This window comes from Marmota marmota, unplaced genomic scaffold, assembly GCF_001458135.2.
Source record: "Marmota marmota marmota unplaced genomic scaffold, marMar, whole genome shotgun sequence".
Taxonomy (NCBI): Eukaryota; Metazoa; Chordata; class Mammalia; order Rodentia; family Sciuridae; genus Marmota; species Marmota marmota.
In genome coordinates this window covers 1,340,050-1,365,206 of record NW_026000082.1, presented here as the reverse complement: position 1 = coordinate 1,365,206, position 25,157 = coordinate 1,340,050, and the positions used below count along the sequence as shown (strand labels likewise).

The window sequence follows — 25,157 nt, the reverse complement described above, 5'->3', positions numbered from 1 at the left end:
AGTTACATAAGGTCATGTTATTTCAATTGTGATTTTTAAGAGGAAGTAATGTTGAAAGAGAACATCTTGGTAGTGAGGTGAAAAGAATAAAACATGAAATGTGTTAATGGGACTACAATTTAGCAAACTAAGTAATGAGGACCTACTATGTGTAAGACCTTGTCAGGACCACTCAGTTTAATTTAATCCTCATGATATAACCCCGTGAAATAGGTAGCATCATCTCTATTTTTATGAACAAAAACACTGCTTGAGAGGTCAAATTGTGGAATGTACCACAGTTAATATGTGACAGAATCTGAATCTCAATCCAGAGTTTTCTGAATTCAGTTTTAGAGAGCTTTCCTGAACACAATCCTGGCTTGCATTGAATAGAGTTTATACAGAAAAATCTGCAAACATCTCATTACTACTACCAGAAATATTACTGGTCTTTCCTCCTAAAAGCATGCAACATTTTAACATTTTCTTATATGCATCACATACTATTATAGCCATAGGTGGAATACAGATAATAATTACATATAATAATTGTTTTTCACCAATAGAAACACAAGAAGGATTGAATGACTTGCTAAAGTTTGCATAACTGCTAATTGAACTCTTACTGCTAGCTAAAGATCAGTGAGAAGTTTTATTTTGTTTATGAGCAAATCTCTTTCATCTTTCCAATAAGGTTCTATGTATCTTACAAAAGCATGGTTCAGATTTACCTTCTTCATGAACCCTTCCCAGGTCGTGGTGAGCTAACATACAGAGCCTTCCTCCATGATATTACTGTAATGTTACAGTACCTCTGTAATATAACTTAGTACCTCTGAGTACCTCTGTAATATAACTGGTTTATCAGTTGTCCATTACCACTCAGTCTTCCACTTACACCCAACTGTCCTTGAAGAGAGAAATCATTTCTTTTCATCTGTACCTTTATAGTATATGACACTCATTAGTACTCAGCAAGTAGTTGACTAAATGAATGGATAGATGAAAGAAAAAATGCCTTGAGTCCATGAGCTTATGAATTCATAAAGAAATTCATGGTGTTGATGTATTTTTTGACATAAGTTAATGATATTCCCTAAAGTATGAATAAGCCTTTCTAAATACAAGACAAAATAACCCTCTAATTTAGAGGCAACAGACATAGGCACTGTCATGAATAAACTGGACCAAAAGCTAGGTTATTGCAATTTTAGTCCTAAGTAGCTGAATAACTTGATGAATGATAAGTCAACTTTTATAGAGCTCTGGATTTCACCAGTAAAATTAGGGAATCATACATGGCAAAAGTTACAAAAATGGCACTTGAATAAAGTTAGAAAACCACTGCTCTAGGACATTGGAGTAGATCTCTACTGGTTGTCCAACATTGACTTTTAAGAGGAAGAACTCTTTTCAACCTAAATTTGACATAGCTCCAGAAGGTGAATAAATAAAATTGAGATTCTGTGGCTACTAAGCCAAGCCTCTTTGTCCTCTAATACCTCTTCTTTGGTCTCATATTCCCTATATATCAAATATATTATTATTATTTTGAATTTTTATTAATTTTTAAAAATTTGTTGTTTTTAGATATACATGACAGTAGAGTATATTTTGACATACATACATGGAGTGCAACCCATTCCAATTAGGATCCCATTCTTGTGATTGTATATAATATGGAGTTACACTGGTCATGTATTCATTTATGAATAAAGGAAAGTTATGTCCAATCCATTGTACTTTCTTTGCTATTTCCGTCCCCCCTCCTTTCCCTTCATTCCCCTTTGTCTAATCTAATGAACTTCTATTCTTCCCTCCCCACACCTTACTGTGTATTAACATCAACATATCAGAGAGAACATTCGGCCTTTGGTTTTGGGGGACTGGCTTATTTTACTTAGCATAATGTTTTCCAGTTTCATCTATTTACTGGCAAATGCCATAATTTCAATATTCTTTATAGCTGAGTGATATTCAATAGTGTATATAAACCACATTTTTTTTTTAATCCATCGGTCTGTTGATGAGCACCTAGGTTAGTTCCATAGTTTGGCTACTATGAATTGAGCTGCTATAAACATTGATGTGGCTGCCTCACTGCAGTATGCTGATGTTAAGTCCTTTTGGGTGTAAGCCAAGGAGTGGGATAACTAGGTCAAACAATGGTTCCATTCTAGGTTTTCTAAGAAATCTTCATGCTGCTTTCCAGAGTGGCTCACCAATTTGCAGTCCCACCAGCAATGTATGAGTGAAGATTTTTTTCCCCCACATCCTCACCAACATTTAGTGTTACTTGTATTCTTGATAATTGCCATTCTGACTGGAGTGAGATGAAATCTCAGTTTTGTTTTAATTTGCATTTTTTTAATTCCTAGAGATGTTGAACATTTTTTCATATATTTGTTGACCATTTGTGTTTCTTCCTTTGTGAAGTGCCTGTTCAGTTCCTTTGCCCATTTATTGATTTGGTTATTTGTATTTTTGGTGTTAAGTTTTTTGAGTTCTTTTTATATCCTGAACATTAATATTCTGAGGTGCAGGTGGCAAAGATTTTCTCCCATTCTGTAGGCTCTCTGTTCACATTCTTGATTGTTTCTTTCGCTGAGAAGAAGCTTTTTAGTTCGATACCATCCCATTTATTGATTCTTGATTTTGTTTCTTGGTACTTTAGGAGTGTTATTGAGGAAGTAGGTTCCTAAGCCAACATGATGGAGAGTTGGGTCTACATTTTTTTTCCTACTAGGTGCAGGGTCTTTGGTGTAATGCCTAGGTCCTTGATTTGCTTTGAATTGAGATTTGTTCAGGGTAAGAGATAGGGGTTTAATTTCATTTTGCTGCATGTGGATTTCCAGTTTTCCCACCAGCATTTGTTGAGGAAGCTATTTTTTTCTCCATTGTATGTTTATGGTACATTTGTCTAGTATGAGATAACTGTATTTATGTGGCTTTGTCTCTGTGTTTTCTGTTCTGTACCATTGATCTTCATGTCTGTTTTTGTGCAAACACCATGCTGTTTTTTTTTTTTTTTTTTACTATTCATTATTCTCATTTAATAGTATAATTTAAGGTCTGGTATTATGATGCCTCTTACATCATAGATCTTACTAAGGATTGTTTTGACTATTCAGAGCCTCTTATTTTTTCAAATGAATTTCATGCCTGCTTTTTCTATTTCATTGAAGAAAATCATTGGAATTTTAATAAAAATGACAATAAATCTGCCTATCCAAAAACATGGGAGATCTTTTCATTTTCTAAGGTCTTCTTCAATTTCTTTCTTTAGTCTTCTGTAGTTTTCAAGGTAGAACTATTTCACCTCTTTTGTTAGATTGATACCCAAATATATTTGTGTGTGTGTGTGTGTGTGTGTGTGTGAGAGAGAGAGAGAGAGAGAGAGAGAGAGAGAGAGAGGTATTTTTCCTTATTTCTCCTTTAACTGATTCATCACTAATGTGCATGGACTCAATTGATTTATGGGTGTTAATTTTATATCCTGCTACTTCACTGAATTCATTTATGAGTTCAAGAAGCTTTCTGGTGGAGTTTTTTTGGGCTTTCTAAATTTAGAATCATGTCATTGGCAAATAGGGATAGTTTGATCTCTTCTTTTCCTATTTGTATCCTTTTAATTTCTTTCTTTTGTCTAATTGATCTGGCTATGGTTTCATGGACTATGTTGAATAGGAGTGGTAAAAGAGGGTATCCCTGTCTTGTTCCAGTTTTTAGAGAGGAGGCTTTCAATTTTTCTCCATTTAGAATGATGTTGGCCTTGGGTTTGGCATATATAGCTTTTACAATGTTGAGGTATGTTCCTAGTATCCCTAGTTTTTCTAATGTTTTGAGCATGAATGGATGTTGAATTTTCTTAAATGCTTTTTTTTTTTTGCATCTGTTGATAATTATGTGGTTCTTGTCTTTAAGTCTTTGATGTGATGGATTATGTTTATTGATTTCTGTATATTGAACCAAACTTGCATCCCTGGAATGAACCCTACTTCATCATTATGCACTAACTTTTTAATATTGCATGCAATTTGCCAGTATTTTATTAAGAAGTTTTATATCTATGTTCATCAGGGATATTGGTCTGAAATTTTCCTTTCTTGATGTGTCTGGATTTGGTATCAAGGTAATATTAGCTTCATAGAATGAGTTCAGAAGGGATCCCGCTTTTATTTTTTGGAATAATTTGAGGAGTGTTGGTGTAAGTTCTTCTTTGAATGTCTGGTAGAACTTGTCTGAGAATCTGTTTGGTCCTTGGCTTTTCTTTGTTAGTAGGCTTTACATAAAATCAATCTGTTTAAATTTTCTATGTCCTCCTGATTCAATTTGGATAGGTCATATGTCTCTAGAAATTTGTCAATGTCTTCATAATTTTCTATTTTATTGGAGTATATATTTTCAAAGTAATTTCTTATTACTGTATTCTAATGTGTTCATGTGATAATTCCTTTTCATCACAAAACTTAGTGATTTGTATTTTCCCTTTCTTCATTAGCTTGGTTAAGGGTTTATTGATTTTATTTATTTTTTCAAAGAAACAACTTTTGTTTCCTTGATTTTTTTCAATTTCATTGATTTTGGCTCTGATTTTAATTATTTTCTGTCTTCTACTGCTTTTGATATTGATTTATTCTTTTTTCTAGGGCTTTAAGATGTAATGTTATTTATTTGGTGACTTTCTAGTGCTTTAAAGACTATGCTCAGTGCAATGAACTTTCCTCATAAAACTACCTTCATAGTGTCCCAGAGATTTCCATATGTTGTAACACTATTCTCATTTAACTTTAAGTATCACGATTTCCCTATCATCCGTGGGTCATTCAATAACATATTATTTAGTCCCCAGGTGTTAGAGTAACTTTTGCTTTTTGTTTTTTCATTGATTTCTAATTTTATCGCCTTATGATCTGATAGGATGCAAGGTGTCATCTCTATTTTTTTTTATTTGCTAAGAGTTTCTTTGTGGCCTAAGATATGGCCTATTTTAGAGAAGGATTCATGTGCTGCTGACAAGAAAGTGTACTCTATCTTTGATGGCTGAAATATTCTATATATGTCTATTAAATCTAAATTATTAATTGTATTTTTTAGTTCTGTAGCTTCTTCATTTAATTTTTGTTTGGAAGAGATATTCAGTGATGAGAGAGGCCTTAGAATCACCCAGTATTATTGTGTTGTGGTCTATTTGATTCTTGAAATTGAGAAGGACATTTTTTATGTGCATAGGTGCTCCACTGTTTGGGGCATATATATTTATATTTACAATTGTTATATCTTATTGATATATAATTGCCTTAAGCAGCATGAAATGACCTTCTTGGTCCCTTTTGATTAACTTTGGCTTGAAGTCCATTTTTTCTGATGTGAGAATAGAAACCCCTGCTTATTTATGAGATCCACATGAATTATATGTTGTTTTTTTCCCCCATCCTTTTCTCTTCAGTTTGTGGCATCTTTGCTTATGAGGTGAGTCTCTTGGAGACAGCATATTGTTTGGACTTCTTTTTTAATCCAATCTGCCATTCTATTTCTATTTGATTGATGAGTCTAGGTCATTTACATTCAATGTTATTATTGATTTATGTTTTTAAATTTGTTTTATTCCTGGTTTTTAATTTAAATTGATTTCTCCTTTGATTGACTATTCTTTTAGTAAAGAAGTTCCTCCCTTAGCTGGTTTTCACTTCTATTTTTCATTTCTTCTTCATGAAATATTTTATTGAGTATGTTTTTCAGTTCACACTTTCTCTTTGTGAATTCTTTTAACTTTTGTTTATCATGAAAGGTTTTTATTTCAGTGTTAATTCTGAAGCTTAATTTTGCTGGGTATAGTATTCTTGGGCTGGCATTCATTTTCTTTCATAGCTTGGTATATATTCTAAGACCTCGTAGCTTTGAGGGTCTGGGTTGAGGAATCAGCTGAGATCTGGATTGGTTTTCCTCCAAATGTCACTTTTCTCTGGGAGCCTTTAAAATTCTATCCTTATTCTGTATGTTAGGCATTTTCATAATAATGTGCCTTGGTGTGAGTCTGTTGTAATTTGGGGTATTTTGAGTTCTGTAAGCCTCCTGTATTTTGTTTTAAATTTCATTCTTTAAATTTCATGTTTGGGACATTTTCTGATATTATTTCATTTAAAAGATTGTGCATTCCTTTGGTTTATATCTCTAAGCCTTCATCGATCCCAATAAATCTTTAAGTTTGGTCTTTTCAGTTTATGTCATATTTCTTGGAAGTTTTCTTAATGGTCTTTTAACATCTTTTCTCCATGGTCAACCTTATTTTCAAGATTATAAAATTTTTCTTCCTTGCCTGAAACTCTGTCTTCCAAATGGTCTAGTATGCTGGTGATACTTTCTAGTGAATTTTTAATTTGGTTTATTGATTCCTTTATTTCCAGGATTTCTGATTGATTCTTCTTGAAGATCTCTATATCCTTATTTAAATGATTTTCACTTGTAATATTTTCTCTCTGATTTCATTTTTTTATGTCATCTTTTAACTCATGGATCAGTTTAACCATGAACTTTTTGAATTCCAACTCTGACATTTCCTCCACTGTGGTGTTAATGGAGTCTATTGTTGAGGTATTCTGTGTTGTTTGGGATGGTTAATTTCCTTGCCCTTTTCATATTGTTTGCATGTCTACCCATCTTTCTGGATGAATCCGATGCTGTACAGTTGATACATTAGGAGTTTATAGAGTCCCTCTATGTTACCAGTACCTCACAGATAGGGTGGGGGGAGTCCAATGATAACAACAATCTATGTAAACAATATATAGCTGTAGACAAGGTTCTTAGTTCCTATTTTGGTATCTAGTACTAGTTGGTACAATATGTAAAAATAATAGGATTAGAAATTTCCATCAGTAAAAAATTATATAATCATGCATTATGTCTGGTGTAAAATCAAACAGTAGATGTTGTTTATTAATTTCTACTCTATTAATTATTGCTGTGACATTGGTGGTAGGGGAAGACATTTTGTGCCTCAAATAGTATTAAGAGATGTTAAGGATTTTTTTGTGTATGAAGAAAGAAAAAGAGATAGGAGGGTAGAAAATTGTTTACTTTTTTAAAGGGCGAATAAGGCAGGTGCTGTGGTAACTTAGGACATGTTGTTAATGTGAAAGGAAAAATAGAAGACTATAAAGAAGGAATTTGATGCAGCAATAGAAAAAGGAGAGAGGGGACAAGAAAGAGAGTAGTGACAAAGATGATACAAAACAAAATCAAAATATGCTAATCAAAAACCCCAACCCTCAAAATACAGGGCATGGGGAAATAACAACTTTAGAAAAAGTAAAAGAAGGGGAAAAATATTATAAAATTGAGAGAAAAACAAATACGTATATGTACAGGCATCCTTGAATCAATTAGTACACATTGAAATAAAACAAAAACTCAATATCAAAAACTAAAAACAGAAAGCAAAACAGAACAACAATAACACATCTTAGTGAAATGTTTAGAAATTACAAATTAAGGAGTCATTTCCACTATGGTGGACAAAATAGTCAATGAGCATATATGGTCACTGTCTGTGCCCAGTTGATTTTCTTTTCATTTCTTCTTGAGGTATGAACTAAGTGTGGGAGTATGGACTGTGGGTTGTTGAGTCCTTCCTTTGAATTGTGTTGCTCACTGAGTTAAACACTGAGGTTTAAGACTTCCCAATTCTGTTATGGGGATATTAGTGTGAGTGGGCTGGGTTGTGGGCTGAGTGTGAGTATGGCTGCTAGGTCAGGCAGGCTTGGTGGTGAAGTTACATGCCCAGCAAGCCGTGTTATAGGTGGGCGGCTAAGGTGCTAGTCACATCCAGGGGATCTGGCGCCCATGTATAGGGGGCCCAGCTGACTTAGGCCAGGTAGATCAGGGCTGGGTGCTGAGTCCTGTGGGCTCATGGCAAAGATGTGTGCAGGGCTGGGCAGGCCGGGCAGTGAAGTGGCATGTAGGACAAGCTGGATTGCAGGTGGGCAGTCAAGTGGCTGGCCAGGAGTGGGGCCCCAGCTGGCCTGGGTCAGGTGTGTCAGGGCCCTGGGCTCTGGGTCCTGCAGGCTGGCAGCACAGCTGTGTGCTGGGCCAGATGGTTCTGGCAGTGAAGCAGAAGCCTGGCATGTAGGGCTATGGGCTGGTGGCAAAGCTGTGGGCCTTGTAGTAGAGTGGTGGGCTGGGTTTGGGGCTAGAGGGTTGGGAGACTTGGGACTGTGGGGCAGGAAGGCCCTGGTGGGGGCTGGACTGATGCCAAACCTGGGGTTCCCAGGGACAGGGGCCAGTGGATGTGGGACTGGGGAGGGTGTCGGGACCAGGATGGTACCAGCCTAGGTCGGTTCTGGGAAGCTGGTCAGTGCCAGCCCTGCTGGCTAGACAAGCTGAGAGCTGCCAAATCCACTTGCCCCACCCCTACTCCCGGTAATCCACAGGACTCATGGGGTTGGGGAGAGTTGGGCAGGGCCACGGGGCTCTCCAGGCTCTCTAACCTGTGTTCTCCAAGCAAAATGCTTCTAGTTTCTGACATTCCACAGGTTTGCAAGCCCTGACAAGTCATTGTTAGGCTCAGACAGGCCCACACAGGCCTAGCTGCAAACTCAACAGTTTCTAGTATCCATTGGCTCCACTGAGCTGCAGGCCCAAGATGGCTCCTGGATGGGATCCCCCCAGCTGATTGATAAACTCAGGGATTTTTTTTTTTTTAAGATCCATTTAGTGAGTCAAACAGGCTCTGGTTTGGTAAGGGCAGACTGCCCCTCCAGTTTCGGGGTTTTTCACTCTAAGCCTTGGGGAGAAGTAGTATTCCTGCTGAGTTATGAGACTTAGGAGAAATATTGCCTCACTCTAATCTACCATCTTGCCCCTCTGCTTATCAAATATATTAGTTGCTTGTGAAATTCATGGATGACTCCATCCCTAGGTATAGCCTAATTTTGCATCTTAAAAGTAAACATAATAAACATGCAAATCATGCTTTGAATATGGAGATACTTAAAGACCAATCAAACATGCCTTCTGTGCTTCTCTGCACTCTATCAAGACAATCTTACATATTATTCTTTTATTAACCACATTAGTTTCTATCTTATGTTCTTGCAATTACTTCTATTTTTTCTTGTGTCCATGTAGATCTGGATCCTCTGACCTTTGAATATGGATGAACAGAACGTTTGTCTCAAAATCAGGTGTCTGCTTTTTAAGGAAGCAGTAATCATTGCCAGTTAATATTCAATTAATCCAGCTAAACCAGTGAATATCATGCCATTAATTAATTTGAGGTCCTGAGAAGATTCCTTACATGTCTGGGATCTTCCTCGTAAGAAATCTGTAATCATGTAGTATTTATATTTCTGCAAAAGGAATATATAGAAATTTTATATGCTTCCTTAAGACTTTAATGAATGATTAACACTTTGTTTTAGTTTTCTTCTCATTAAAGGACAAAAATGCAATTAATAACAAATTACTAGTGTCTCTCAGCCTAAAACGAAGAGTTGGAACAAAATCTGTGTGTTTTACACATGTCCCATGAACACATTTGGACAATATGGTACTGGTGGACCATTTAGAAATCTCTACAAGCAGCAGTAGTGAATGAATGAATCTCATCTGCATTGACTTAAAAAAAACATAATTTTAAATATTGAAGCAAAGAAAGAATAAATTTAGAAGAAAAATACTTGCGAATTCTCATTTTAAACATAAGATAAAGCAGAGGCAAATTATTATGCATTTTTGATTATGTTTTACAGCCACAGTTTCATATACATAGCCTAAGTTTTTAGATTTCATGTAAACTTCTATGAGATTATATAAAAGAATAGCTGTTCACAGGTTCCATACACTTGGCAAATGTCAGAGTCTTCTTTCTTTTTTGTTTCATTATTTAAAAAATACCTGATTACCTTGCTGGTTCTGAGATCTCATTTTTGTTCCTAATCACCCTTTACACCTTGGCCCTGAACCACCCTCTTTTGCTGATTGTTTCTGATAAATGATGCTTGTTTGCTGCTGCCAAGAGACAGCAGAGGATAATGGCTGATGTGGTAAGCTCCACCAGCATATTGCCTGGGTGTGAATCTTGTCTGCCTTCTCCTAGATGAATGCGCCTGAATGAATCATTTGCCCCTTTTGTGTGTCAGAATTCTCAACTTTAAAATAGGGATAAACAGTTGTGAGAACTACATGAGTGGGCACACTTAGGGACTACAGAGTGACACTTGTCACAAAGGTAATCAACTCCCTATCACAAGAGTAAGAACATGTATCCTGTCAATATTTAGTATCTGTGTCTGATGTTCACCTTGCATTCCGATTCTATCTCCTGCCTTCTTCTAGCTGCTGCCTTTGAGAGATGACATTTTAGTGCATGTAGGAAGAGGCATGGCACTCATTTTAGTTATTCAAAATTTTTTTTAGCAAATATTTATTGCTTGGCACAGGAATACAGTATTCACTATGAACTTATGAAGTATAAAATATACAATATACATTCATACATGAATATAAATTGTGATAAATATGGTGAATAAGAAAATTAAGAATTCATGACAATTAGGGAAATCAGTAAAGGCATTCTGGAAGAAATGACATTAAAAGTAAAGGCAAAACAGTGACTTAGCTAGGCAAAATTGAGGATGCGTTACAGTTCTGAGACAAGGCATGCTAAATAAACTCTACGTCGTTTGACTAAAGAAAATGAATTAAAGGGATAACGTGGGGAAGCCAGCCGGTGACAGAGAAGAAAGTTAAGGCTATAAAGGCAAGTTGGGATCAGATCTGTAGGAACTCGTATTATTAAATATCATATCAAAGGCTTTGCATTATTCCAGAAATAACAGGAAGCTGTGATGGAGGCAAAGTAGGGGAGTAATATAAGGATATTTGCATTGTTAAACGATTACTCTGGAGAAGAGCTGTGAGTGGATAGAAGGGTTTCTTTCTTTGTTCCTTCTACACAGTACACGTATAAGGACTCTAGCCTGGTAGCTTTCTTTGATAATTTTCTTCCCTATGCAGGTAGCTTTCACTCATTTTGTTCCTATCTGGTCCGTCTCACACTGCACTGTGAGACTGACACATGCCAAGGCTGCATTCAATACTACAGAATGAATAACCATTGATTCTTCTCTCCCAAGAATAGACAGTGGGCGTTTTAAGGCCAAGGACTATATCAGATTCATCTCTGTATTACTCATAGCCTCTAGCAAATCTCTGCTACATGTTGGGGCTCTCATTTCTTTCTTTCTTTTTTTTTTTTTTTTTGGTCAAGGAACTAATCAAAAGAGAAGTGATCCATATTCATAATTGATGAAAATGGGGATTTTGGATCATGAATGAAATTTAATTTTTTCTACTCACACTGAAAGTTGGTAATATTAATTCAAATCTAAGAGCAGTGACAACAGGCTTATAAAATTACCGAATAGCTATGATGCGGCATTTGAAGATCTAAACTTGAGCACGAGCAGGTACTCAGCAAATACTTATTAAGTGAATTGAACATGTTTCCAACATATTTGCTCTTTCATCTCTTTTTAGATCCTCTATAATTCAGTTTGGAAGACCATAAAAATTCCTTAATGTGAGCTGGGGTTGTGGCTCAATGGTAGGGCGCTTGCCTAGCCCCTGTGAGGCACTGGGTTCAATCCCCAGCACCACATAAAAAAATAAATAAATAAAATAAAGTTTTAAAAAAGAATTCCTTAATCCTTCCTAAACCTTCCATAATCACATCTTCACTTTGCTACTGTGAGAACTCAGAAATCAGAACCCTCAGATGTTGCAAGGGCTTTCAATATCTAATTACTCATTGATTTGAAGATAGGCATTATAGTTTGGCTCTGGAATTTCCCCCAGAGGCTATGTGAAGGCTTGCTCTCCAGCCTGTGGTACTATGAGAGGGGTGCTTTAAGAGGTAGGGCTTAATGGGAGGAAATTAGGTCATTGAGGGTGTGCCCTTGAAGGGGATATTGGGACCCTGGCCCCTTCCTCCCTCTCTTCTTCTGCCTCCTGGCCACTATGATGTACTGTGCTGCCATAGACCTAAAGCAATAAGGCAAAGTGATCATGTATTGAACCCTTTGTAAACATAAACCAAAATAAATCTTTCCTTCTTATAAATTGTTTATCTTTGGTATTTTGTCACAGCAATGGAAAGCTAACACAAGAGGGCTTTTTTGTTTTCTCACCTGTATTTCAGATGAAAGCAAAAGTGGCTGAGAAACAAAACAATTTACATTTCACCTTATGGTATTTTAACCTAAAAAGATTAATTAATGGTATTAGTTGCTTTTTTTTGGAATAGGAGAAATAATTTAATTCCTTAAAATTTTCTCACTTAGTGTTTACTGCAGATAAATTCACTAAGAAATCCATTAAGGTATAATTTACACAAGGAGAAACATGGGATTAATCTGTCACTTTCTCTCTGTTATGTTACTGTTGGAAATTAACATTCTTCAAAACAAATTACATACTAAAATTCTTCTTTTTCCAACAGGGTATTGATTTAAAGTTTGTACCCTTATTAGTAATATCCAAAAAAACCCACATATTATTGTAGAATTTGGATGTAAGTGGTTGTTCAGGAGACAGTTTACTCAGAGCAGCATTTAGCATAGCTGCTTTGCCATTTGACGACTACTAAAAGAATATCATTATCTCTTTGTTACTTATCATTTTCTCAGGCTAAGCTAATGGTTTAGGTCCATATTAATTCCTAACACTTTGCAATTTTTATCTCAAAAGTCTTTAATGCTTATTACCTAACTGAACAAGCTGATTTTTTTTTTCTAGGAAATTCTTACATCTAAATGTTGGATTCAAGCTGTTATGATCTTGAACAATTTTACACAAAACCTGATCTGCTTGTTTTAGTACATTGCATATACTTTTCCCCCTCTCAAATTTGTTTGTTTACTCTCCATTATTTGCATCATCCCACTCCAAAATCTTTTAGCAGGAAGCACATTTGTCTATATTATTTATCTCCCCCATATTCAAATCTGAAAGCAGCAGTAATTGAGTGCCATGGTCCAGATTTCTGAAAGTATGATGAGACCAGTATCTGCAAACCCAAGGGAGGAGTTTAGTACCTTTATGTATTGAATTCAGGACGTGTTTATCCAGTGTTGTGTCTTGAAGGTGGTTTTAATAGTTTGTGTTTGTTTTCAGCAGTTTCCTGAAATTTCATTAGAATCATAAGGTTCATAGATAACTATAATCCAGTTCCTTCATTGGACACTTGAGGAAACCAAAGACCCGGAGCTCAGTGGATAGCTGTACCTAGGATGTAGGGGCTGGGAGCAGACAGGGCAGTCAGGCTCTTCTCTTGTCATCATCCCTTTCCCTGATTCATCCTGCATTTGATGCTCTTCCAGACCCGAAAATGAGTCAGACTCATTTTCTTGAACTAGACTTTATGCTAGTTATTTTAAGACACTAAGACCCGTTGGTTTAGTGGAGACATTGATAATTTATAAATTCAGTAAAATTTTCAAAGAGTTTAGAAAAGGGCTAACATAGATTTGTCCATTTTTAGTGAAGTTCAGTTCATTAAGAAACAAAAGGAAGACATACTGCCTCATTATTTTATGATCCTTTCATAAGTGGGCATTTTCACATCTGAAAGGATGATGAATAGGACGTTTCCTGTTAAGCTAGAAAGGGCCATGTGACAGAACAGTGGATGGAGAACCACCGAGGTACTCCACATTCTCTAACCAGTGCTGCATACGTATATGGCCAGGCACCTCCTTCTGAACCCAACAGGTTCAATACCAATTATCATCTTGGCAACTCTCAACTCTCATCAATAGACTTATATAAACCAAGGTGTAGGAGTAGTGAATTATCGGCCTACAGAAAGTGAAGAACCCCTTTTAGAGATGGTGCAGCGTTGGGGGGTGGTGAACTCAGCAAGGGGAAGTATTGTGTATTCCTTGGGTTTCTTAGGAAGGTAAAAGTGACTTAATACAAGAAACGTAGTATGCAGTTACTGGATGATGAAAATGAAAATGGGCCTCTAGGTAATCCAAATATTAGTTAATTGCAATACCAGCTACCATGCCTAGAGCTGAGAAGAAAAGGAGAAGATGGTGTCACAAGAGCGTAGAAGGGCAGAGGAAGGATCATCACTGTAGGAGCTAGGACCACAAAAGGGTGCATTGAAGCTGGTGAGCAGACCTCTGACAGGGTTCCTGGGTCTTGTTCTGGGTCTGTCATGAGAGAGTGTCCAAGTTGTTCACAGTCCTGGAAGAGAAGACCCCTTCTCTCTAGCTCACTTGTGATTTCCCACCAGTGATTCCATTTGGCAGCACCTAAGGGAAGCCAGCTGGGAAGAGAAGCTGTGAAATGGAGTCTGCAATGCCACAGAGCAGAATTTAGGATGGTTGGCTTGAGGCTGAAAGAACTTGGTAAATAACTCATGGTACCTTATTTGTCCATTGGTCACTTATGCTGAAGACTTTCTGATCTGCTCTTTGTGTCTTCTTGAGCAAGGAGAAATAAAAATGGAGGTATATATCTGGCCAGAGGCTCACAATCTCAGCCAAGCAGCCTACATAGTATTCTGGATTAAGTGAACATTTTGGCTCAAAAACCACCTGTCAATACTCTAAGAAGGTAGACTCTTATGCAAGGGGAACCTGCCAGCAAGGGTCTTAGAGTGTACCAGTCAGGTTGAACAGGGAACATTAGTAAAGTTTATTTCTTCCTAGCATGAAAGCTCCTATTTGCTCCTTGGGAGATAGCCAGCATCTGAACACAAGCCCTGGAGAAGGCATCAATGGGGAATATGATTTTGCTAGAGAAGTGTTGGCACTTAAAAGAGGACCCAATTAAGCAAGATGTTTCCCATTTTCATTTCTTCTTCTACTCTGCCACTCCCTTTTTCTGAAGAGGAAAGGAGTGATGATGAAGACTTGTTCTAGATCCTGTTCCATTCCCTCTCCTAACTCTAAGTTCCACACAGCTGAGTCGAAGAAAGGGAAGGAGTTATAGGATTGGCATTATGAACTCCATTGGAACTGCTATGAAGGAAGAAGAAATAGGTTTTACATTGCAGATGGAATGCACTCGTTAGAGAAAAACTAAAACCAGTTAATTCATATCTGTGTTCTATCAAGTTCAGAATGTTCCATAAACCAATTAATAAACAACAAAATGAGACTTTATTATGCATCATCTCCAGAATAAAGAACTGTCTTTCAACCAGAAAAAAAAGTACCATTCCTAATAACTTCAAATTAACAATTTTATTTTCCTCATTTCTGCATGGGTTGGTTTCACATGTAAGTATAACTTAGGAGTTTTAAATGACTCTCATTATTCTCTGAAATTCCTGTGAGCCAGGGATCACTCGTACCTGTAACCTGTTGAAGGTTAAATTCACATTATTGCTATAGTAGCCAGAGGTCTTTCCTTCATTTTAGACTTTAAATGAGGTGCAATGATTTAAAGAGTATACCTGTCAATGAGTGTAACAGAATGCTATGAAGGGTTGATAGGAGTTTGAATGAGAGCATCTTTTAAGTGCTAAAATATAAAGCCACAGGAAAATCTATTGAAAATATGTGAGACATGGAACTTAGAGTCATCACTCTTACTCATCACTTTAGAAATCCTTAGAAACACTTTGTTTTAGTGAAGCATATGGTGTTCTATTTATTGGAAAGTAAATGTAATGCTGGAAGAATAATCTCAAATTTAGAGACTCTAACCTCTTATTTATATTTATCTTGAATTTCAGGCATTTTAAAACTTCAGTAGCTTTTTACATCACTTCCTTTTTGTTCTTACATTATTAGAGAGCATAGTTTTGAAAACAGACCAACTTAAATTCTATTTCCAACATCAAAACAAGTAAAAAAGGTAAAAAGTTATTTACTTCCACCTGAAAAGTTGTTCATAAGACCCAATCACTTATAGGCTGCTGATGCGTTAAAGATTTAGAACTAGAATTTTTTGGCCTTAACCAGTGGACTGCCCAACTTTGGTCCTGTTTCATTGCTACTCCAAGACTTGATTTCCTTGCTTGTCATGATAATTATACCAGCTTCCTTTGGTTGGTTGCTCTTTTGAGATCATTGAAATCATTCATGTAAAGTGCTTAAATTGACAAAAAAGTAAATCCTCAATTTATGTTAGCCAAAATAAAAGGCAGTAGACACAGACAATCAGGAAGAATACAGAATGTATATTCCACGTTCTCATATTTCTCAGAATCCATGAGCAGAATCAAAATTTCCACCCAGGATTGATGACATAAACTATTTCTGCCTCAAAGCAAATTGAGATATTACCTGTTGACCTTTTTATAAAGTACTAAAACCATTTTAGAACTCTGACTAGATTTTACTCATTTATTTTTCAAACAATTTTTTATGGAGACCCTTGTTATTGTCAGTTACTGTGCTAAGGCACTGAGGGGGAATATTTTTAAATTCTCCTCTGATTTTGTAAAGTTTTCAGAGCAAGTCTATATCAGTCAGGACCCTAGTAGGGAATGGATTGTACTCCCAAAGACAGGGAAAAGTTAGTGGAGGTAGTACTTAGAAAACCTATGGGCAGGGTTGAGGATAACCAAACGCAGGATGAACCACCTGGAAGGTAGCAATAGTAGAAGCTGTTGCCAGTTACAGGCCTACAGAGGGATTCCTGCAGGAGCTGGGTCCTACAGTAGAGGGCTTGGTGGCCACTAGGGAAGGCTAAAGAGATCATGGACACAATCCCTGAGGACCAACCTCCCAGGCACAGAGCAGATGGGGAGGGGCGTGGAACTGCAGGGGAGATGAAGAATATCCAGGAAATAATCCATCTTTCTTGCTTTCTTTGGTCTTGTCTTATATAACAGACGTTGCCTTTTTTTCTGAACATAAAAATACTATATTTTTATTGTAGAACATTTGGAAAACTGCACTGTAACTTGCAATCCTGCTTTTCCCTGGCCAGGACATGTTCCTGGTTGAAGGCACATGAATTTATCCAGTAGGTTCTCACATTCAAAAAAAAAAAATCCATAAAATATAAAATTTATTTCTGTGGCTAAGACCTCAAAAAATATTCTTGACAAAAAGATGTACTGATATTCCCCTGGAACATTCTATTTTCCTGCCTGCCTGTGTTTCCTTACCATGGTGTCTTCTTCTATGCATTACACTCTTGGCATATTAAATTCCTTCCTATATTTTTGAATACTAGATTGTTCTACATTATCTCCACTAAACACATTCTCCTCATTATTTTTTTAAAATATTTATTTTTTAGTTGTAGTTGGACACCATACCTTTATTTCACCTATTTATTTTTATGTGGTGCTGAGGATCGAACCCAGGGTCTCGCACATGCGAGGCAAGCGCTCTACTGCTGAGCCACAACCCCAGCCCCATTCTACTCATTATTTAATAACAAAAAGAAAACCTCCTTCAACCTTTATGTAATTTCCACTGTTATCATTAATAGTTTTTTCTATGCCTACATTTTCATAGAGGTGTAGTCATTGTTTATGTATAGTTCTAGATCCTGCATGTAGAACTAAAGTTGAATCTTATTTGTTTTATTTTTTTAGCTTAGCAGCATAACTCCTGCCCCTGGTTTTAGGTAAGCCCTTAAGAGGCCCTGGAGATTGAATAAAACTCAATGATAAAATATCTGCTACTTGTCTACTTCTGTGAGGTTTTAAGCAACCTTAGAGGAAAAGCTTTAAAATTCTGCCTGCTACTATTTGGTCAGCTTTAAAAGAGCACAGCATTTGTGATCGCCCCTTGATGTATGTAAGAGGAGATTTTTTTCCTTGACGTACGGGATCAAACACCTGAAGAGACTGTGGTGCTCTCTCCCTCGCACACTCACAAAGGCATTGACACCCCCCACCCCCACTCTTTTGTCAGTTTCATTGCCAATTCCTGCATAATATAGTCAAATTATGTGTTAGAAATTCAACCCTGGTTTCCTGGGTGATGGTACAATACGACTACTTAGTATTCCTAGTCACACAGCTATGATTCCATCATGCTCCTAATCTATATATATCTTCATGTTAGGGAAGCAGACTTTTCCAACCAGGCACATATGAAGAATTTGAACATACCGAGTAATAAATATATAGGATTTCCTGAGCTCAGCAACAATACAGGACATTTTTGATACCAAGATCTTGTGAAATCAAACCACCATATGGACAAACACTTCCTGGACTTGATAATTTTTATAGTACATCTATTTCCAGTTAAATTTTGCAAACTCAGAATTCTTTGTGTTCTGTTGTCATCTGTTATATGACTAGACTTTAAATTTGGCCTGTTTAGCCTGAGTCTTCAGAAACCCAAGGCTAGTTTTTCTTCTGGAGCTGGCAGAATCAGGGTGAAATGTTAAATTTGGGTAGTGTTATTGAGGTTCTCTGTTTGTTCCAGTGATCTACACAAAACAAATATCAGAAACTGCAAGATCTCTACCTCAAAAGTGCCCGATTGGTGATTTAAACCAGGAAATTCAGGCTCTTTGTAAAGATTGGTTGCTAAGATTGTCTGTGATGAATACTTTCTGTGTACTTACACATGTGAGAAGTTTAAACCGGTAGTCAAACTTGAGATTGTTATTTTTCTCTCATGTACATTTGTATTGCTGAACTTTTTTTCTTTCCTTTTTTCTTTAGACAGTGTCAAGGAGTCCTATTCTTTAAATTCTAAATCTGACATATTTTATCTGTGTTATCTCAGCCAAATAATCTTTCTGACCCTCTCTTGTCTCATTTCAAAAAAAATGAAAATAATCTTGCAGATGTCTTGTGAATCAAATGAGATACTTTATGAGAAGGTACTTTGTAAACTACAAAACTTCACACAAATGCATAGTATTTCCATATTGGTCATGATTATCGATCATTTGGGAGCCTAATACTTATCTACTCTTCCCTTTTCACAAATGTCTTGGATTTTATTAGTTTGTGAATCTTTCTCAGCATGTCATACTTACTTGGCTTGATAAATTGTGATATTTCTTACTCATGCACATCATACACATTCAAGTTTCAGTTTAGAGAATATGTCACCTATTTTTGTTCAACTAAGGATACAGAGCTGTACTTTTTTGTGTGTTTTTCTCCTATAGGTCATAACAGTTATCAGCCAAGCTGCACCAAACAGCAGACATCCTAAGAGGGAATATTTCCCAGCTCTATAATGAAGAAAAGCAGGAGTGTGATGACGGTGACGGCGGATGATGTAAGTAGCAAAGGGTGTAGCTGCTGCACGCCTCCCACACTTGGTCTGTTCAGTGAAGAAATCACTCTATAATTCCATTCAAAGGCAGACAAGAGTGTTCAACACCACCATTCTGTGACTAGAGGTTTCGATGAAGTGGGCATTGCCAGCAACTGGACCCAGCATTCTAAGAGGTGGACAGCAGGAACCATTCCTTCTCTGCAGTTTGCAGATGGGCTGTTTCAGTTTTGGGTTTTCACTGCACAGCCACCAATCGCTGATCTATGTTCACATCCTAACCCCTGGTTAATTCCTCTTTCCAGCTTCTTATGTTATCCATTTTTTGAAGACTTTCTTCCATACTAGTAACCATGGACCGCTAACCCTTAAAAGTCACTCCCTGTGGTAGGGTCTTTGGCTCCTAAGAAGTTTGTGATACACACATCTTTTAGGCTTTTGCTGCAAATGTCCTCAGACCAGCAGCTTTAGCCTCACCTGGGTGTTCACTGGAAATGCAGACTCTCAGGCCCTACCTCAGATCTACCAACCAATGGGTGTTATTAACAAGATCCCAGTGTGAGTGGGCATGTACATCATGTTTGAGAAGCTCTAATCTGAGTCACTTGAAGATGCCCATAAACTCGCCATCCTATTGGTTTTGGATTTGAGTCAGTTGAGGTTAATTATTTCCTTGCTTTCAACAGACCAGTCAGTCCATCATTAGTGTATCTTTAATCATCTATTTTTTACCTAGTTATTTTTTGAGATAAAAATTAAATGCAAATTAATCAGATGTGCACAAGAAAAGAAAGTAGGGAAGGAAGGAAAAGCATTGATTTTTCTTTGCTTTCTTTCATAGCTCATCTTATTGCTAAGCTCCTGTGTCACAGATGGGGGTAGGGACTGGGAGGGACTTGAACTTGCCAATTAATGGTCTTTCAGTCTTTCGGTTCTTGTTCTTTCTTTTTAATTATGGGGCATGTGGTCAAATGGAAAGCAAACATTCAATTAGGCTCTAGCAGAAGGGGAATAGTATTGTCCTCATCTTGTGTTGTCCCTTTCTATTAACCCCTGCTGTTGTCCACGTGTGAGATGGCTCATTCACCCAGCTCTTTGGTTTGCAATCTCTGCCTTGGTCAAGCATTGCTTGGGGGTGGGGGTGGTATATATAGCAGGGCATGATTGTCCTCCATGTGAGCCCTGCACCTTTCTCAGTTCACTGAAAGTCTCACTTCCTAGGCCCTTCACCTAATCTCTCTGTGGAACTCTGTTCATTTAAAAGACAGCTCAACTTACTGTCCAACCCTTGTCTTTGGGTGCTCACTCCCTGGACTCTGTGTTTCTTTCACCTTATGATGTAGCCAATACTTGGCAGGCATGTTGGGACTGATTCTCAGTTTCCCTCTGTGACCCTGGGGGCTTAGGGGAACTTCAAGGATTCTCAGGTGCAGGGGGAGACACAGGCATGCTGTTTAGGGTAATGCCTCCCCAAAACATGCCTTTGCTATTGCCATTTCTCCTCCTTTGTGTTGTGAGACCTAGTTAACCAATTCTGTCGTCACCCGTGATAATATTTCCTTTCTTCTTTTCTTCTTTCCTGGCTCCTGGACCAAAAGGGAATTTCCCTTCTTATATTCTAATTTTTCAGTACTGATGGGAAAAAAAAAAAACCCTGCATTATGATTATCTATTCTCTGCTTAGGGTATCTACAGGGAAACATTTAGAATTCAGAAATTGTTTTTCTTCTTGAAAAATGAGAAAGAGAAAAAAACCTTGGGATTATCCCTTACTTATTACTATGTATTTATGGTGTGCACAAAGACTCTGTTTTTTAGAATATTAAAATTGAGAAATGTTCATAAAAGATGGACAAACCATGTTTTCCTTTCTCATTGTAAATGTATAGAAATAATGCTGACCTTCCCTGAGAGTTTGGTTGCCACAATCAAAAGAGGAGGAAGATGGCTTGCCAGAATATGCAAAAACAAAAAAAGCAAAACAAACAACAAATTGGGTGTGGTGGCCCATGTCTGTAATCCCAGTGATTCAGGAGGCTGAGGCAGAAGGATCACAAGTCCAAAGCCAGCCTCAGCACATTATTGAGGCCCTAAGCAATTTATGAAACCCTAACTCAAAATAAAAAATAAACAGGGCTGGGGATATAACTCAGTGGCTTAGCACTCCCAGATTCAATCCCTGATTACAGCCCCCCCCCCAAAAAAAAAGAAAAAGCAGAAAAAGAAAACCACAGTTAATAATTAACTTCACCATAACCAGAACAAATAAATATCACATAGATTTATCCTGTCCAATATGGTAACTATAGCCACTTATGTCTATTAAACACTGATTTGAATGGAAATGTGTTATATGCATAAAATATTTTGGATTTTTAAATATATATATAAATATTAAAGATGCACAATATTTCATTAATAGTTCTTAATATTGATTGCATGTTGGAATGATAGTATTTTAAACATATTAGACTAATATATTATGAAAACGAATTCACCTATTTCTTTTTACTTTTTAATGTGGTTATTAGAAAAATTTAAATGATACATTAGGACAGTACCAACCTAGAACTTTTCACTGTGCAGCTCAGCCTTATTGAATGTCCTACAAAACAACATCAATTTAGCAGAATATATTTCATATGTCACACCCTTTAAATAGTTTTTTACCCTTAATCAAGGATATCTTATTATGCTTTCATTATTTGAACTCGGAAAAATTTTATTCAGTGATTTAAACATAAACCTAATATTATTTAGCATCTATTGTGTGTCAAATATGGTTCTAAGTTCTAGAGATTCATTAAGCATTAGCATAAAGTTCCTGTCTCCATGATCCATAGGGAAAAACAAAAATAAATTAGCAGCTTATGAAATAATCCTGTCTATGAAAAGGGCTATATAGAAAATGAAGTTGGTCAGGGGTACAAAGAATGATTTGATAGTGAGACTACAGTCTTTATGAAAGGACAGTGTGAGGAGACAGCATGTGGGCAGGATGACTCACAATCAGAGAGAAGTGAGCCCTCTGATGCTCTGGGGAAGGAACAGTGTGGCAAAGCCCTTTCTGCATTCAGGACACTGTGATTGGGTCTGCAGGAATACAGAGGAGAACCTTCAGGCTCTATATTCTTGTAGTATATAAATAATAGGAGACTCAGTGTGAGGAGTGTCACAGAAACAGCACACATTCAAAGCTTTGCATTTATGAACTAAGTTCTAGAAGTAAGAAGTAAATTAAGTGCAGTCCAGGTACTTTTAAACACAAGAATTTATCGTGATAAAATGCATAATAATATTGCTTAGAGGATAGGAAGCTGAAGATTTGGAGAGGAGTTGAAAAGTGGAAAATGAGTAAGACTAGGAGGGACGAACCAGGAGATAGGCATATAAGTGAGAGAAAGGGAGAGAAGTGTGTGTGTGTGTGTGTGTGTGTGTGTGTGTGTGTGTGTTTGTGTGTACACATAATGTGCCATAAATATGTATGTGTATATATATATATATATATATATATATATANGTGTGTTTGTGTGTACACATAATGTGCCATAAATATGTATGTGTATATATATATATATATATATATATATATATATATATATATATATACACACACACACACACAACACATATACATATGTAGTACTATAGATATTTATATACACATATATTACACATGTAATATATGTGTGTGTGTATGTGTAGTATTATAACCAAAGACAAATATCCACATCCACAACTCAGTCATAGTTTTGCTTTTCTAATCATTGATGTTAGGAGATTGTTTCAAAAGAAGGAAATGTAATCAGTAAGAGCGATAAAAATTACCTTCAGACAAACTTCTTTATAATTGACGAAGACACCAAATTTTTCAAAAACAAAATTACTTTTATTATTGTCTCATGGAGCATTACAGCATTTATCCTCAGTAGGAAGCCTGCCCTTTAATGTGTCCCAAAATTTCTGTCTCTAATTTCATAAGGTTTGAGAAATTTGGCTCGTGGTTCCAATGGAAAGTGCACCAAAGTATGTTACAAGTCCTTGGAAAAATTTCTTATCCAGTTTTCTAACAATGAATTTATTTATTTATTTTTATTGATTTTTTTAGTTGTACATGATAGTAGAATCCATTTTGATAAAATTATACATGCACAGATTATATCTTATTGTAATTAGGACTCCATTCTTATGGACATACTTGATGGTAGGATTCACTTAGGTGTTTTTCATATATCTACATAGGAAAATCATGTCAGATTCATTCCACTTTCTTTCCTATTCCTATCCCCTTCCCTTCCCTTCATTTCTCTTTGTCTAATCTACTGCACTTCTTTTCTCTCTCTACCCCTTTTATTGTGGCTCAGCTTCCACATATCAACAAAAACATTTGACCTTTGGTTTTTTGGGATTGGCTTATTTCACTTAGCATGATAGTCTCCAGATACATCCATTTATTAACATAAAGTCATTCTTCTTTATGGCTGAGTAATATTCCAATATATATATACACATCACAATTTCTTTATCCATTCATCTGTTGAAAGGCACCTAGATTAGCTCCACAGCTTAGCTATTGTGAATGTGCTGCTATAAACATCAATGTGGTTGTGTCACTGTAGCATGCTGATTTTAAATCCTTTAGATATATGTAAAGGAATGGGATGACCAAGTTAAATGGTTGCTTCATTCCTAGTTTTCTGAGGCATCTTCATCCTGCTTTCCAAATTCTAACCTGAATTTAACTGGAAGAATTAAAAAAATAAGAACACTAAAAAAATGATTGAAATTGACAAAGTAAAAGAAAAATCAAAGCATTTAGGGGCTTGACTCTCTGGATATTTCAAGTGTTGACTGAATTTTGATATGAGGATAAGACAGAGATAAAACCCCCGTGGTATCCCCTGCCTTCCTTCCTGCATACTTACCCTAATTAGGTGCAGGATTTCACATGAGTTTTTTCTTTGCAGTAACTATTTGGAATTGCGTTGATAAGAATACTGATTTTTAAACAGACAATTATTTAGAAACATGTATAATTCCAAACTAGGCTGTTTCTTTAGGGATTATCCAGACATAAAGTAAATTTTTGAAAGTATGATGCATTTTAAAAGTTGTGATTTCCAGAGATGACATTCCAGTTCATGCTTCTTTCCCCAGAATGTTTGATCTGATGAGAGGCATAGCATAAGTCAGAATCATGATGCTTAAATTAGGAAAATAAGACCAAGACCACAAATTCAGCAATTGAGAAATGACTGAATTAGAGATTTTCTTTGAGGTTGTTAATAATTTGAGGAGAATACTATATAAATTATGAGTATGAATTATAGGGTTTAAGATAATTATGAATGGCTCTGCATGGATTAATGAGTGTTTTTAAAACAATGTTAATGATTTCATATTTCAATTAGTTTCTGAAAAACTCTTCCTTTATGTTCTTCTTTTGTGGCAATGTATTTGCACATTAATTGGGGTTTTCCAAAACAAATCCTTTTAACTCAAAAGAATAACTTCAAATCTGTAAATTCAAGCTCATTGGCAAGTTAGTGTGGAAAATATTTTGTGGTATATGTGACTCCGTTACTTTTCAAATAAAAAGTATTAAATAAGGACATTTAGTTCATTTACTGCAATTAAACCTGACTGGTATTGTTTGGTTTTTGTGAAGGGAAAAAAATACCCAGCAAGTAAACCAGGCCGTGGTTTAGCTAAGTTATATCATTATTTCTGTTTTTTGGGATATTTCTTGAAGAAATATTTCTTGAAGAAGAGGTAAGCAGTATAGTTGAGTCTGCTTTCCGGACAGCTAACACTTTTTTTTCAATCTGCATATTTGGAACTATGTTGATACTTAAAGTTATGATTACTGGCCTTTAATTTGTTTTTAAATCTCTTCAGGAATATTTTGTATATTTTATCCCCTGAACTAGTTTATCTTTTTTTTTTTTTTTTTGG

General features: G+C 36.3%; 1 protein-coding gene across 6 annotated transcripts in view; it reads left to right on the top strand.

The window, feature by feature from the left end:
- The window catches only part of Pde4b (phosphodiesterase 4B), a 523,657-nt gene that overhangs the window by 73,087 nt on the left and 425,413 nt on the right, over window positions 1-25,157 (top strand). For 5 of the 6 annotated variants that reach the window (XM_048815208.1, XM_048815207.1, XM_048815213.1 and 2 more), the window contains exon 2: window positions 19,093-19,205. In XM_048815208.1, coding sequence (XP_048671165.1) covers window positions 19,164-19,205 — 42 coding nt within the window. In that variant the 5' untranslated portion in view covers window positions 19,093-19,163. Of the gene's footprint in view, window positions 1-19,090; window positions 19,206-25,157 lie in introns of those variants that run through there. The other variant, XM_048815209.1, reaches the window with a different exon arrangement.